The sequence below is a fragment of the Branchiostoma belcheri genome, unplaced genomic scaffold, assembly GCF_001625305.1.
Source record: "Branchiostoma belcheri isolate BF01 breed outbred unplaced genomic scaffold, Haploidv18h27 scaffold257, whole genome shotgun sequence".
NCBI classification, from domain to species: Eukaryota; Metazoa; Chordata; class Leptocardii; order Amphioxiformes; family Branchiostomatidae; genus Branchiostoma; species Branchiostoma belcheri.
Window position 1 is genome coordinate 194,552 of NW_017803862.1, and position 15,597 is coordinate 210,148.

Below are 15,597 nucleotides of genomic sequence, written 5' to 3' on the forward strand. Positions count from 1 at the left end.
AATCTTTTGGACACAACGTCGGCATAGTCACTGATGGATCACAATAATTTTCTCCCAGAAATGTGGACTTGTCGGTCTAGTTCGATGGAGGGACAATTCTGCATAGGGGGTACTATTGCAGAAGTGTCCCCCATGCAGAAATGTCTCCCCACAGAACTTGGCCGACAAGTCCACTTTTCTGAGCAAGAATTATTGTGATCCATCGGTTACAATGCCGACGTTATATAACAAAAAGATTTATGACTCATGAAATATAATTATAGAAAATATTCCGTGAAGGGGACATTTCTGCATAGGGGTACTATGCAGAAGTGTCCCCCATGCAGAAGTGTCCCCCTACCGAACTCGGCCGACAAGTCCACTTTTCTGGGCAAAAATTATTGTGATCCATTACTGACAGTGCCGACGTTATATAAAATGGATTTAACTTATAAAATATGATTATAGACAATATTCCGTAAAAGGGACATTTCTGCATAGGGGTACTATGCAGAAGTGTCTCCCTCAGAACTTTGCTGACAAGTCCACTTTTCTGGGCAAAAATTATTGTGATCCATTACTGACAGTGCCGACGTTATATCAAAAACATTTATCGCTTATTATATATGATTATAGACAATATTAATTTTATGGAGGACATCCATTTCATTCCATTTCGCACTTTATGAGGTCCCCAAAAATATTACAAGGAAGCACAGGGATAACGTTGAATCAAGTACCATTCATTTGTATTTGTGTCTGTATCTATATTTGTACAGCCGGTATAACCACCTATCTTCGTAGCACACCAGCTTTGTAGGCACAGGGTGGCAGCTGGGCGCCGGTGGCAGCTGGCTATGATACATCGAACGACTTGTTAGTTACACCTAGCATTTGTGAACACTATTTAAGCTTAGTTGGTTGAGTTTCCGCATTGCAAAACACCCTGTAGGTAGCAAAACAAACTTCTTATTGACGGAAATAATCTGTCAACAGTGACAACTTCTTATAAACAGACACAACCTGCCAATAACGTTTGCTAAAGCTAAGGTCCCAATTACGCCGGTGCCCGTCGGGGATGTAACCCCGGCTGGCCCCGGCCGGGTTCAGGAGTCGAGCGGGCATCGGCTGTCGTGGTCACAATTAAAAGTTTCCTTCAGTAGCATTTTGTTAGAAATTTTGTCACCCTCTTTGGTCGGTATCCGGCAGGCACCCGGCAGGTACCTAGCAGATTCTCTGTCGATAGTGACGATGTCTTGTATTGACCTATACGTAATGCAGAATTCACGTATTTGTTGTGATCATTTGATCTGTGAGGTCACACATTTTACCCGGGTTTACGAAGTACACACCTTTATTCTGTTCATCTGGTCTGTGACGTAAGAAATGTGTCCCGGTGGAATGCCGGCCTACGTTGTAGGTGGGTTGGTCTTGATGAGACCTCGACATGATTAGATTTTGGGCCCCCTGGCGGCTTGTTGTGGTATTGCAGCGGAACTTCTGGTTTTGATATCTTATGATCTGGACGTGCCATGGTCACGAAATTTGTGTGGTAGGTAGGTCTTGTTCTGGGGAAGAAGTGCCGTAGGTTTGGGCCCCCTAGCCGCTAGCGATTTCCTTAAAATATTCAAAAGAGGATAACTCAAGAACCGATTAACCTATCGTCCTGATTTTGGTATGTAGATAGCTAAAGTGACGCTTGAAATAATTACTGTAATTCACTTTATGTTCACGGTAGCAAAATTTCACGGTCTGAGAAAAATGGACATTTTCACGGAACTATATGTTCACTGTGGTGACAGATTCAGAAAAAAGAAAGTCCAGGAACTATTTGTTAACTGTAAATGATACGTTCACTGTACAGAAGCAACAGTGAAAACAGTGAACTTATCAGTACAGTGAACAAATCAGGAATTACAGTATGCGACGAATATGCCAATCTGGATGTAATTTGCATAATTTTTTTAGGAAATTCTATAAATCACTACTTCATAGTACAGCTTGTGACATATGTAATTGAGAACGAGAGAAACACAGACAGATATTGATTATGTAAATTAACACTTAATTTGCATAAGTAATGAAAAAATGTTATAATTACATAATTGTAACTGCCTGGAGTATCATACTTGGGGTATTTAAAATAAAAAAAATAATAAATGGTTTTATTGTCCAAACAGTACCCGTACAGTCGCAGCCTTTATACGGCTGAATTGATGCAGGGTATCACATAATAATCAATACAAATTACAATTACAGCAATCAAATAATACACATGATACACATATTTGTTCCACAATTATTTTTGTGGAACTGTCGTAAGGGTCTGTGCGGCTGCCATTCGGCGCCACAAAATGACCTCAATACGACTTTCCCCAACCGAAGTTAGGTACCCATTCACACCTGGGTGGAGTGAGGAAAGTAAAGGCGAACATCATTAAACATAACTTATTCAAATAAGGACCTCATTTGCATACTCTATGTGGAAATGCTACAATGGCATTCTTTGTAAAGGTATTAAGGCTGTGTTTTGGTGGAGAATATGATCAACTGATATAATTCATGAGGATTTTATTTGCATAATCAGAAGGAATGATATTAACATCATTTGGTGACGGTATGAGATCGTGGAACTCTAGTTGTGTGCTACTTCTAATAGCTTTAGATACTATTTAGTGCATGTATTGGTGGCACTGTCTTGGCGGCACTTCATTGTCCCGTAAGAACCTCTACGTAAATTTACTATATTTACTATAGTTTGTGTGTGCGTGTCACCACGATAGCTCAAAAAGGGCTTACATAAATCTTATATGTGGGTAGGTTTAATTGAGACATATACATGATTAGATTATGGCCCCCTCTAGCGGGATTTGAGGGTGCTGCATAAGAACTTCCGTTTATGATATCTCGTGTTCTGGGCATGCTAAAGTCACGACTGTCGGGTTGTAGATGGCTCTTATGATAGCGACCTAAGTTCAGGCCCCTTAGCAGCTTGCTCTAAAAATCAGGAGCTAATTTGCATAATTTATGACAAAATCGTGTTACTCAGGTGCGTCCCATAATAGACATTCGACATTTAATATCAAGTAATATCAAGGTACATAAATTAGGCAAATGAACTGCACAATGAATAAGCAAATGTTATAATTCTAACAGCAAGAATTTAATACTTGTGGCATTTGGAAATAAAGGTAAAATTTAAAAAAATTAAAATTATACTATATATTTTCAAAAATATAGATATAATATATTTATAGACATACTATTTCAACAACATCATTGCTCAATGGAATGTACATCATCAAGTTTTACTCATAAAAATTAGCCTTGCAGCCAGTGCACAAACAAGCATATTCGTTATGAAAAACTTAAACTTTTGTGCAACTCAAAATTTGACTCACCAGAAATTTTCGACTGAATCACTCAGTCTTCCTCAGCTATCTGACCCAAATGCTGTGGACACGTGATTTTTCCCACGTGTGACGTCAGCAAAGGGTCAAAGGTTGAAGTCGATATCGCCCCCCGTCCCGGTTGAGCGATGGTTGAAGTGCCCTGATGTATATGGCCTCTTTAATGCCACTTGTAGTCCTCCCATACGTAAAGGGTGTTTCTGAGCCCCTACGTAGAATCTTTGCTGCACACGGAGTGAGTACCTGTTTCAGACCTCATCGTACGTTAAGACAACTGCTTGTGGCACCTAAGGACAAAACTCCCAAGGAAGACAAATGTGGGGTTATCTACCACATAAGTTGCCAGGGAAACACTAACAGAGGCCCCTGTCGGGAAATTTATATCGGGGAAACTGAGCGCTCACTAAAAACCAGGTTTCTAGAACATAGACGACCCAGTTCTGTTGCATCTGAGGTGTCACAGCACATCCACATAGAATCACCGGGACACACAGTGGATCTGGAGGGGGTCAGAATCTTGGATACCGAACAGGATTACTTCAAGAGAGGCATAAAAGAGGCCATATACATCAGGGCACTTCAACCATCGCTCAACCGGGACGGGGGGCGATATCGACTTCAGACAACCTTTGACCCTTTGCTGACGTAACACGTGGGAAAAATCACGTGTCCACAGCATTTGGGTCAGATAGCTGAGGAAGACTGAGTGATCCAGTCGAAAATTTCTGGTGAGTCAAATATTGAGTTGCACAAAAGTTGAAGTTTTTCATAATGTAATTTACCAACTCAGATGGACTTTCATGCTGAAGCATATTCGTTGTTAGCATAATAACGTAATATCTGATAAATCAACAACACGGTTTTAGATTTCTGTGATGCTATCTGTACATTTATTTTATGTCTTCATTGTGCTTGTAGCAGCAGCAGCAGGATGCAGACGTTTCGCGTGACGTGCCGAGCTGCTGCAGTCGGTGTCCTCGGTCTCCTGTGGGTCGTCACGGCTGTCTTCACCTGCCCGGAGACATGTGATTGTGACTCTAACGGGTGGGTCCGCTGTGACAGACGGGGGCTCACAGACGTTCCCGCCAACATACCATCGGATACAGCTCGTCTCTTTCTGAGTTACAACAACATACAGAATCTGTCTTATGTGGATTTCTCAAATCTGACCAGTTTGGTATTCCTTTCCCTGTCCAACAATAACATCTCGAGTCTCCCCGCTGGAGTTTTCTCACATCTCACCCATGTGAAGTGGCTGGATCTATCTGATAATCATATAACTGATCTCCCCGCTGGAGTTTTCTTACATCTCAACCATCTGGAGTGGCTGTTTCTATCTGATAATCATATAGCTGATCTCCCGGATGGAGTTTTCTCACATCTCACCATGCTTGGGAGGCTGGAACTATCTCATAATCATATAGCTGATCTCCCGGATGGAGTATTCTCAAATCTGACCAGTTTGGTATGGCTTATCCTATCCAACAATATCATCTCGAGTCTCCACGCAGATATCAAACACCTTTCTACCCTGACATTCCTTGACATAACCGGGAACCCCTGGAGGTGTGACTGTAGTTTACATGATATAATGACTTCAGTGCGCGGTTTAATTCGCGATAACCCTACCTGCAGCTCCCCTCCCCACATGAAAGACGACGCACTGACCGACGTTGTGTCAGACAGGATTTGTAACGGTCGCGGGGTCTGCACCACGGGAAGTACAGAGGGCACTTGTGCTTGTGACGTCGGCTGGACTGGAACATACTGTGGCGAAGGTAAGATGTCTAGTATTTACATTCTTATCACGAATTTAAAAAAGCAGAACAATCTCGTAAAAGGAAACAATTTATGTTAAACGAGTAGTAATAGAAGGTATGAGCAAAGCAACTAAAATTGAAAGGGTTCCAAAAGCTGTCAACCTAGCTACAGTGGCTTAGAAGCATCAGTGAAAGCATTAAAGTAATGAACAAATAACAAACATAACGAAATGCGTCAAGGATGTTTCCGAAAATGTTTCCGACAATGTTTCCGTTTGCATAACTGTAAGAAACCACTATCGCCCCGAGTACATAAGTCATATGCTCTGATTTATTAATTTCCTTTTAAAAATCCCCGTGGAAAAATTTTCGGCCAGTATTCCTCTGCGAAGTTTTGTTGACCTATTACTCCGATAATGTGTAGACTAAAAATAAGAAAAATCATAACGGATAAATATAAAGAAATGCATAATGTATACACATCTTTCTGTTCTTATGACATTATTTAGAGTCCCAGGCCAGGGAAGAAATTATCGGTCCAAAGAAAGAACTCCGGAGCCAAGCGCGCCCGTCATCATGCTTGGCTGCCTCGGCCCTAGAAAACGTATACTGGCAATAGGCCGCTTCCCATGAAATTCATATTGTTCAAATAAGTAGATCGCTGTTAGACTGCCTAAAGGTGGACTATTACTTGTTCCACAACAATAGGTAGGCGGCGCATTAAGGCTTAACTCATAGTGTATCTCAAACAGGGATGCCGTTTGGGTTTCTCGCCTTCAGTGACGAGAATGAGAATTCAGACACGTGTGATCTACTCACAGACTTTTAACTGAAACAAGCAAGCAAACAAACAAACAAACAAACAAACAAACTACCCCGCGGAAGATATACTAAGTTCACGAGTAGAGCCGAGACATGTTAAGCAGTGCAAAGATCTTTATCTGTATCTGTATAACCACCCTTCGGCGTACCATACCAGCTTTGAAGGCACGCAGTGCGGCGGCAACAGGCTACATTACAACGAACGACATTTACACCAAAACTTTAAAAATCTAACTCTAAACATTTTAAAGCTATCTGGTTCCCTACTAATTCCCCTACTGTACTTGGTGACAGTTAGTTACACTCTGCAATATTTCGAGGAAAGAATGAGTTTTTGAACACCTCAATCCGTGGTTGATAACTCGGTACTTGACGGCATGGCTATTTCTTCACCCCTTGTTGTTTTCTGAGCTGGTATTGGATATTAAGTAGTTGGTACGTTCACCAGTTTATTAGTCATTTTGTTCATCATGCATAGTCCGGAAATTTTTCGTCTTCCTTCCGGTGACACCTATTAGTAATCATCTAACTTCACAATCAATTCGTAAAGGCCAAAGTATGCCGACATAAGGATACACAAATGATAAAACTGACACACCACGGGCAATACCTCACGGATGTGATAAGAAAAGGGTTAATTGAATAAGGACCATTTACTCACATTGACTTAACGTTACTTTTAATGGCATTTGATTGTGAGCTTACATGGGTATAGGGGACAGGAATAACAACAAGAAGCCATAGGTGACAATTCTCCGTGAAGTATTATATATTGCAAACTGATGGAACACATTATTGCTAGTTCCATGATGAGTCACCTAGATGGCAATGACATCCTATGTGAAATGCAACATGGTTTCAGACAAGGCAGATCCTGTGAAACACAACTCCTCTCCCTTGTCGATGATCTTGCAGCTAACAGAAACTGCGGCACACAAACCGACCTGGTTCTGATGGATTTTGCCAAGGCCTTTGACAAAGTCCCCCATCGCCGGCTCATTCACAAACTCGAGCATTATGGCGTTAGGGGTAAGTCTCTGGCCTGGATCCAACAGTTCCTGACTGGTAGGACGCAGCGTGTCGTGCTTGATGGGGACAGTTCCGACTCGGTACCTGTTACCTCCGGCGTTCCCCAAGGTACTGTCCTGGGGCCCATCCTGTTTCTGACATACATAAATGACCTCCCAAGCCACGCAGTACACGCCAAGGTAAGATTATTTGCCGACGATTGTATACTGCAGATGGCAATACGGGAGACAAAAGACTGTGACAAATTGCAACATGATGTAGATAATATCTGCAAATGGGAGACAATGTGGCTCATGAAGTTTAATCCCTCCAAATGCGAAGTCATGTCTGTTCCTTCGACGAAAAAACCCATCAACTACTCCTACACCCTTCATGGATCCCCCCTAGCTAAGGTAAGTAAGGCCAAATATCTGGGCGTAAAAATTACTTCAAACCTCTCCTGGAACCCCCATGTTGACAACGTAACGGCCAAAGCCAACAGAACGCTGGGCATGCTGCGCCGAAACCTGCGGATTGCCAGTGTGGAGGCCAAACAACGTGCCTACATGGCTTTAGTCAGACCCACACTGGAGTACGCCTGCCCAGTTTGGGACCCCCATACTTCCGATCAGGTAAGCAGGGTGGAGGCAGTGCAGGGTAGAGCTGCCAGGTATGTATACAACAACTACAGACGCACGGCCTCAGTAACAGAGATGCTAGGTAACCTGAGATGGAAGTCACTTGAACACCGCCGCAAAATGGCTAGACTGACCACAATGTTCAAAGTCCTGCACAACACCATCTCTGTCCCCCACACCTCGTGTCTTGTCCCGGCAGCTCGATGCTCCCGCCGCACTAATCACGCTTTAAAGCTGCAGACCATCGCGAGTAAGAGCAACTATTACAGGCTCTCGTTCTTCCCTCGCACCATCAAGGAGTGGAATGAACTTGAGCCCAGTGTGGCGGAGGCGAAGTCCATCTCCCAGTTCAAAGCTGAGCTGGGACGGGCTTCGCTGCATTGAGCTGCTTCCCGGTCCTTGTACATATGTAAATACGTGTAACACTAGCACCACTGATTTCACTTGTCCTGTCCTTGCACTTGTCCATGTCCACCCCTACCTTACCCTTTGTTTGCACTTTGCACACAGTATTAATGCGCAGCTGCTAGTAATCTTCTCTTTAGAAGGCTAAGCAGTATCAAAGATGATGATGATATTGCAACAAAAAGAAGTAGCAATTGGCGACAATTCTCTGTTAAGTGTGATAAATCGAACAAAGAAAAATTGTTTAAACGCGCGTCGGCTCAGTCATCTTAAGACGCAACAACCAATCAGAGATGCGAAATGCCGACACGTGACGCGGGATTTGCATACAGTCTAAACAACGGGGAAGGGCGCGCGATGCCCGAAATATTTTTGCGTCAATATTCAGCGCCGTGTTTCAAGAGATTAATACCGGGAAACAAATTCTTTTCTTGTTTTGAACGCATAAACATGCATTTACGCTAATCTAGTATTATTCAGGGTTACTTTTTTTTACCTGCCATGGCCAGATTATCTAAAGATGTGTGTATTGTGTGTACAATCTACAGAAAGAGAAATGTACATCAGGTCCGATCATCCGATTTTCACGTTTCGGTTTTTTGGACTCGGTTCATGAACGTATTTTGGTTTGGCTCCTGGAATGTGCGAAAAAAATGACTCCCGGGACTGTCTACAGGGAACACTCGCACATTCGCGGTGTATCAGGACAGCGCGACTGGTCGGCATTAGCGCAGTCCCTGTAATTAGTAACAGTTGCACATCAATCCGGCCGAAAGCATGATTGTGTAACACAGGCTACTTCTTCATATACCGGCTCATACTACACGACGCCTTTACAACTAGCAAATCATAAAATTACCCGATCTACTAGTACTGTATGTGCGGTTTACCAGCCCCAGACCACATCCGACTACGAGGCAGAACACATTGATGGGTTGCTCAAAAATATTGTCCATGTTTACAAAGAGCTGCTCCACTAACACTATGGAGCGGCCCAACCCAAAAATATTGGCCATGTGTCGTTGCTAGGACGACCGGCCAGTTGCTACGTGACTAAATACACGCCGCCACTAGGTCGCCACACCCGACCAGTTCGAAATCGATAGGATTACGTCATCGGTATTAACATTTCCTAATGTTGACCTCTGACCACCCCACATTTCCGTCCCCATCAGCCCCGCCGCGACTTACTACCGGTGACATAAACGGACGACAACATTTCAACGACATGGGGATGTTTCGAAAATAACCATTTACTCCAATATCAAAACAGCTACGGTAAAAATAAAAAGACGTGCATCATCCCGGACATAATGCCACACCACATGCGAAATTACACAAAAATGCGACGTACGGAAGAATGCGTTTTGGCTGCGAACATCTTCCGAAAAACTTGGCATCTCTTAACCATGGGCAAAAACATCTGGAACCACTTATCAAAACCACCCCGTATCTGTATGAAGTTCCACCCCCCCACTGCTATTCCAAACAATGCGTTTTTCTGGACCATTCCAATTCGCCTCGTAATTGTAGGGGTGCGTCTGCAATATTGCATTGACCGCGAAAGCTGCAACGGCAAAAAAACACATTCGTGCATCAACACGGGCATGCCCGAAGACGGCGTATAAAATTGCGTGCCGATTACACAAAGAGAACCCAGTGTTTTGACTGCGAACACGAAAAATCAGCCGATCACAACACTCCGTCCGGAGGTCCTGACCTCCTTCACGGAGTAACAAAACTCGCGCTAGAATGAGTCAATATTATATTCCAAACCAGGCACTTGACGAAATTTACAAATGCCCAACGTTAACTCTTCCCTGGGTAAACCATGTCTTCCGTCCTTATACCTACTCTTTGAAAAATTTGTATGTTTCTGTTACAAGTTGTCAATAATTACTTACAGAAGTCAATGTAGCCCTTGGAAAGAACGCCACGCAGAGTTCCACAAATGGACCTCGGGGAGCCGAGAAGGCTGTGGATGGTGATGACACTGAGTGCGCTGAAACAAACACCGAAAATCAGCCATGGTGGAAGGTGGATCTGGCAGGTTTCTACAGAGTCAGCCGGGTCAGCATTTTGAGACGCTTCGTATTTGTTTACCCAGGTAGGTTCTCTCAGCACCGAATGTCACAGCTTTTCAGTTTGACGTCCAGCACAAACTTAGATGACCTCTAAGCATATCTTTACAGCAATTACATGGGTGCAATTACATAATCGCACTGCCAGCTATTACCTCCACGAAAATGGAGGTATTGTTTTTGGCGTGTCTGTGTGTGTGTCTGTTTGTGTGTGTTTCCGCAACTTTGTTGTCAGCATAATTTTAGAACGCCTTTATTGGTTGTGATGATATTTTTAAGTTAGTTAGTCTTAGGATAGAGGTCAATTATGGGCCTCCTGTTGGCTGACCTTGGCACTGCAGGAGAACTACCGGTTTTTGTACATTTTGTCCACAACGTGCCATATCGTTGACTTTTTGGTGACAGTTTACTTTTCCTGCCAGGAATAATTGTTGTAGGTTTGGTCCCCCTAGCAGCTTGTTCTGAAACTGCAGAGGACTATATGGCGAAATCTTTTAAAGCCGAAAAATCCAGATAGGAAAAATGTATTTTTATCAGGTAGCTTAGATAGATGTACATAGTTATATGCGAATTATGCAAATGGGGACTTAATTTGCATACTTAAGGAGGAAATTACAGTGTTTTATAAAATAGCACCTAAGTGAGGTGTTACCTCAGAGTCCCTGCTCCATCTCAGCATACAGTATGTCTCCTCCAGCCACTTTGCTTTGTTCTCTCTTGTCTCCCTTCGGACTTGCCCGTTTAATCCCCTGTAGATTAGCTCTTTACTCTCTGTGTTCTGCTGTGTTTTCAGCTCGTCCTGACTTCCATCAGGTCAAGTGTCTCTTGTGAAATCCATGGGTGGTTTTCTTTCCTAGTTTTCCCAGCACTTTCACCGATGTAGCTATAGCTTTAATGGGAAACAGAGAACTCGCTTGGTGCTCCTTCCTGGAGTAGGCTAAGCTAGGGCCTCAAATCTGTTGCAGACTACTGAAGGTTTCCCGGACTGTTGATTAGTCTAATGCATCTAGAACTAAGATGGGCTCTCCGTTTATTCCGTCCACACCTCTTTATTTTGAGCTTGAGGCTTGCCACCGCCATGTTGTGGTCTAATCCACAGTCAGGTCCGGGGTACGTTCGGCAGTTGATGTCACTACTCCCCCATCTCTTGCCGATGAGGATGTAGTCAATCTGGTTCCTGTACCTGCCCCCCCCCCCCCCCTGCATCAGAGGGACATCCATGTGTAGCATGTAACATGGTGCTGGAGGACTGCATTTGTAATAATCAGTCTAATATCCTGGTAAAATTCCACCAGCCGTTCCACTCGCCCATTGGGTGGTCTTAGGTCGTAATGTCGTATGGTCCACAGACCTCTTCTTTAAGCCTATCATTTTCGAGACCTAATGACATACCAAATATATTATTATAATCCAGTCGTTCAAAAGTTATGCTAACCAGAAATATGTAATATTATGTCTTTTATGTAGACGTCCGTCTCGTAGGTGGAAGCGCTGCTCACGAGGGGAGAGTTGTGGTGTTCCACAATGGCACATGGGGAACGGTCTGTGGGTACGGCTGGGACATCAGTGACGCAAATGTAGTTTGCCGTCAGCTGGGCTACTCAGGTGCAGACACAGATGGGGCGAAACAACTTGCCTTCTTTGGTCCAGGCACTGGGCAAATATGGCTTGATGAAGTAAACTGTACCGGCATAGAGACGAGACTGTCCCAATGTGGACATCGAGGATGGGGCGTTCATAACTGCTGGCACGCCTTGAATGCCGGGGTTGTCTGTATACCAGGGAGTAAGTAGAGATCACATAATTTTCCTTTCCTTGTAAAAAATTTCCTGTTAGGAAGATACATTTTCAAAATACATTTAGGATGCAGTCAAAACAGCAAAGTCAAAAAGGTCGTTTGTATAAACAAAAGGATCTATAGCATTATTAACTTAACGTGTCAAATTTTGTGTAAAACTGTACCTTGACTATGATCCTAGAAAAAGTGAAAGACGAATGCCGTTTTAGATGCACAATCTTGTGATAGGGACTTCATCGTATGAACCGTTTATCCCTTACAAACATAAAGCGTATTAGCACCGTGCTCGAGCATTGCGGGACCAATGCAGTGCGTATTTGTCGCGTATGACCTGGGTAAAAGGGTACGCTGCGTAGTTTTGTGCTTGAAAAGAATCTACGCTGCGTGCTGAGCCGTACTTTGCGCATGCATAACGTTGGACGTTCAGAAAACAAAATATATTACAGTATTTTTTTTGTTGACGTGATTTTATAGTAACGGTGCGAGTTGGTCCGAACGAGGACGTCACCCAGAATGACCAGTGTGGACAGACTTTCTCGCTCATCCCTGGGCAGACCAGAGAGGTGGAATGCAACCCACCGATTCTAGGCCGTTATGTGTCCATACAGAATATGGCCGAAAGGAACAGTTTGTCACTGTGTGAGGTGAAGGTTTATATTTCAGGTAAATAGCTCCCATACGTTATGTCTCCACATTTTCAGTCTTCTCTATACAAATATCACTTATGATTAAGCAAGGTATATGAAAAGAGAACGCTCTTGTAGCATTTGCCGCCTATCAATTATGCAAATGATGTTCTGTTTGCATAATTTCATCCATAATGTTGACATTTACTTGAATTCTATTTGTCGCAGTTATAAAATCCCCACCATTTTTCACTACGAAATGGTGTCATTTTCTAATTGATGATGCAAATGGGGTGTTCATTTTCCTAATTTATATCTGCCCCTCGTTTCTTCTTCCTCATATGTTTGAATTGTCCTGTCACTGAACGCAGCAGATTAAGATAATGTCCACATTTATTAAGCAAATTAGATACTGCTATTTCTAATCAAGCATTACGTAAGCTAGCCTGGAGGGGGGGGCTTTTGAGCTAAGTAAACTACAACAACTTGTCGTAGAACCACCAAATAATTTTAGAGAATAGTGTAAAATTAAAGCATAACAACTTTGGGGCAATCATATGACGTCATGATTGCATCAATTACCAAATATCATATAGATCTTAGCTATGCTTTACACACACACACACACACACACACACACACACACACACACACACACACACACACACACACACACACACACACACATGCACACACACACACACACACACATACACTCAAACGCACAAACGTAATATACATATAAGTTCATACCCATACCACTCGAAAAAGTTTCATCATATTAGTGAATTATTTACTCAACTCATTTTTTATCAGAGAACAAATAACGCGGTGTATCTAAGAAAGCATGTTGATAATCACACTATATCTTGTACTTTGTTGCTAACGCATGTGCATTGATTGTATTTATTTGTGCTTTATAAACAATCTTGTTATTTTTTTGCGCAATAGTAATCATATCCATGAAAGCCGTCTATTACATTTAAAAAGATGAGAACCGTGACACACTTTTCTATCGAAGAACTGTTTTTGTTTAGCCCTCCAGAAATCATGTTTGTTTTCTACTGCTCTAATGATTTTCCAATGTCATTTTGCTTTGCTTTTTTTCTACATCTTCAGGTGTCTGCTGTGACCATACCATAGGACTTCCGAACGGCCAAATCACTCCTATCGACGGGGACTACTGCTCTGGAAACGACATCCAGTTCTCTTGTTACCCTGGATACGAGCTCGTCGGCAAGTCCAATGCCACCTGCCAAGGGGACGGCAACTGGGACCGAGAAATTCCGACTTGTCAACGTGAGTTACTGAAGCATCTTTCGTTGTCTAGTGTTTTCTTAGATTCCAGATCCATGAAATAGAAGAGTGCTTTGAGATGACTGTACGTGGCACACCTTTCTAGGAATTAGATGGAGAGGGTAGGTAGTTCATACTCAAGGCTTAGGCCAATGACTAGTATTAAAGTTTTTAATATATATGAAGATCCTTTCAAGTCTAAAAGACGTGAGGTCACCTTAAGCATTTGGTTTAATGTAGAAATTGCTGTACATAACAACCGAAGATCTCATGGCATACGGCCAAGCATTTTCACTAACTATTCCACAATTGTTGAAAAGGAAAGGTATCTGTTGCGAGTTCTCTTGCATTGCCAGGAACAAACCAAAGCATTGTGATGCCGCATTAACTGCTCGTCCACGTTTGCCCGTGGATGAGACTTGCCCGCTAGCCTTTTCGTGGGAAGGGTTTTACTTCAATGCAATAGGGACAGTGGCTACGGTGATTTCGTGATGCGGTAGTCGGATGTTACGGGTAAGACATCTAACAAAATGTTGGAGTTTAGGCGCACTAATGCCGGACAGGAAAGTCACCCGATCGGGTTGTGAGCTCGCATGGCCCAGCGTCCCTGGTTACGTGCCCAGGCGATTTCGTGATTTGGGTGACGGATGTTTCGTGTGAGAAATTACATTTGATTCCGAAGTGGGGCAGTGATGGACAGCCATGGCACATACGATCGGGAAGTGAAGTGAAGTGAGTGCAAAAACTACGCGTGCCTGGATTCGCGCCCCGTCTTACATGAAATATGTGCCAGATTGCAACCAAAAAATGCGTTAGTGAATGGCTGGTCGTCGGGAAAATATTTTAATGGGGTCGCCCCAAAATGACAAAAACATGCTAATTACCTACTATTAGCATCAAAACAGATTTTGATTAATTCGGGACCAAGATAGACCTGTGCCCTGCTAAAGCTTTGGTCGCAATTCGAAAAAGGGGCCCTGCCGGGTAGTTCCCGGCGCGGCCGACTAAAAGATGCAGTGATCTAACCGTGAGAACACCGAGAGGTTCCCCTCCGGTTGACGACAGTCCACCGGAACAATTTTTTACGTCTTCAGCATCTTCTGCTTGGATAATTATTGTCTGTAAGACACGAGCAGTCCTCTCAGAGAAAGGACTAAGTGAATGTAAAGGATCCGATTGTTTATATATCTCGAAATATGAGGAGTGCCCGCCAGGACCAGAGGCCTTTCTAATGCCTAACCGTCTTTTGTGGGGAATGCGGCAGGGACCCTACCGGGATGTAAGAAGCACGCGTTACCCTGTCGGAATCCACAGGGGCCACTACAAGACATCGTCAGACCATCTGACGGGTACCTGCCAGAGACCGATCAACGAGGGTAACCACGACAGCCGACCCCAGAGCCCGGCCGGGGCAACGGCGTAATATTGGGACCAAAGCTTAACGCGCATTCGGGTCGGAACCTGCAGCTTAACGAACTTGACCTTGGATTTTCTTTCGGTCAGTCGACAAAACTCGACAAGATGTGCAACTTTGCCAAATATTATTTCACAACTCCAAACGGTTGCTGAGATATCGCCAACTTTGCACTTCGGCACCTGCCATAGGGCTAGGGCCCGTCCAAGGCCCGTACGAGGGGTCATTTAGTGGTCCCATTAGCCGATAAAATGTACTATTCTGGCCCTCTTTTTCTTGTTAACGATGATCATTAGTGCCTGCTCTAACCTTTAGCGTGATTTGTACTTAGTGTAAGGCTTGTTTACGGCAGAAAGGGGG

At 43.5% G+C, this 15,597-nt stretch overlaps 1 protein-coding gene across 1 annotated transcript; it reads left to right on the forward strand.

Annotated features, from left to right (window-relative positions):
* Positions 1-4,320: 4,320 nt before the first annotated feature.
* Positions 4,321-14,211, forward strand: LOC109471739 (leucine-rich repeat-containing protein 24-like). Its single transcript, XM_019771089.1, has 5 exons — positions 4,321-5,167; positions 9,929-10,129; positions 11,586-11,708; positions 13,647-13,826; positions 14,180-14,211. The coding sequence occupies exons 1-5, from the start codon at positions 4,321-4,323 to the stop codon at positions 14,209-14,211; spliced, it is 1,383 nt and encodes a 460-aa protein (XP_019626648.1).
* Positions 14,212-15,597: the final 1,386 nt, after the last annotated feature.

What these genes read in the sequence shown, in the direction of transcription:
- LOC109471739 (XM_019771089.1), top strand. Translation starts at nt 4,321, where the DNA reads ATGCAGACGTTTCGCGTGACGTGCCGAGCTGCTGCAGTCGGTGTCCTC. An exon ending in TGGAACATACTGTGGCGAAG is followed by an intron (nt 5,168 to 9,928) that starts GTAAGATGTCTA and finishes AATTACTTACAG; the next exon opens with AAGTCAATGTAGCCCTTGGA. An exon ending in AGAAATTCCGACTTGTCAAC is followed by an intron (nt 13,827 to 14,179) that starts GTGAGTTACTGA and finishes TTGCATTGCCAG; the next exon opens with GAACAAACCAAAGCATTGTG.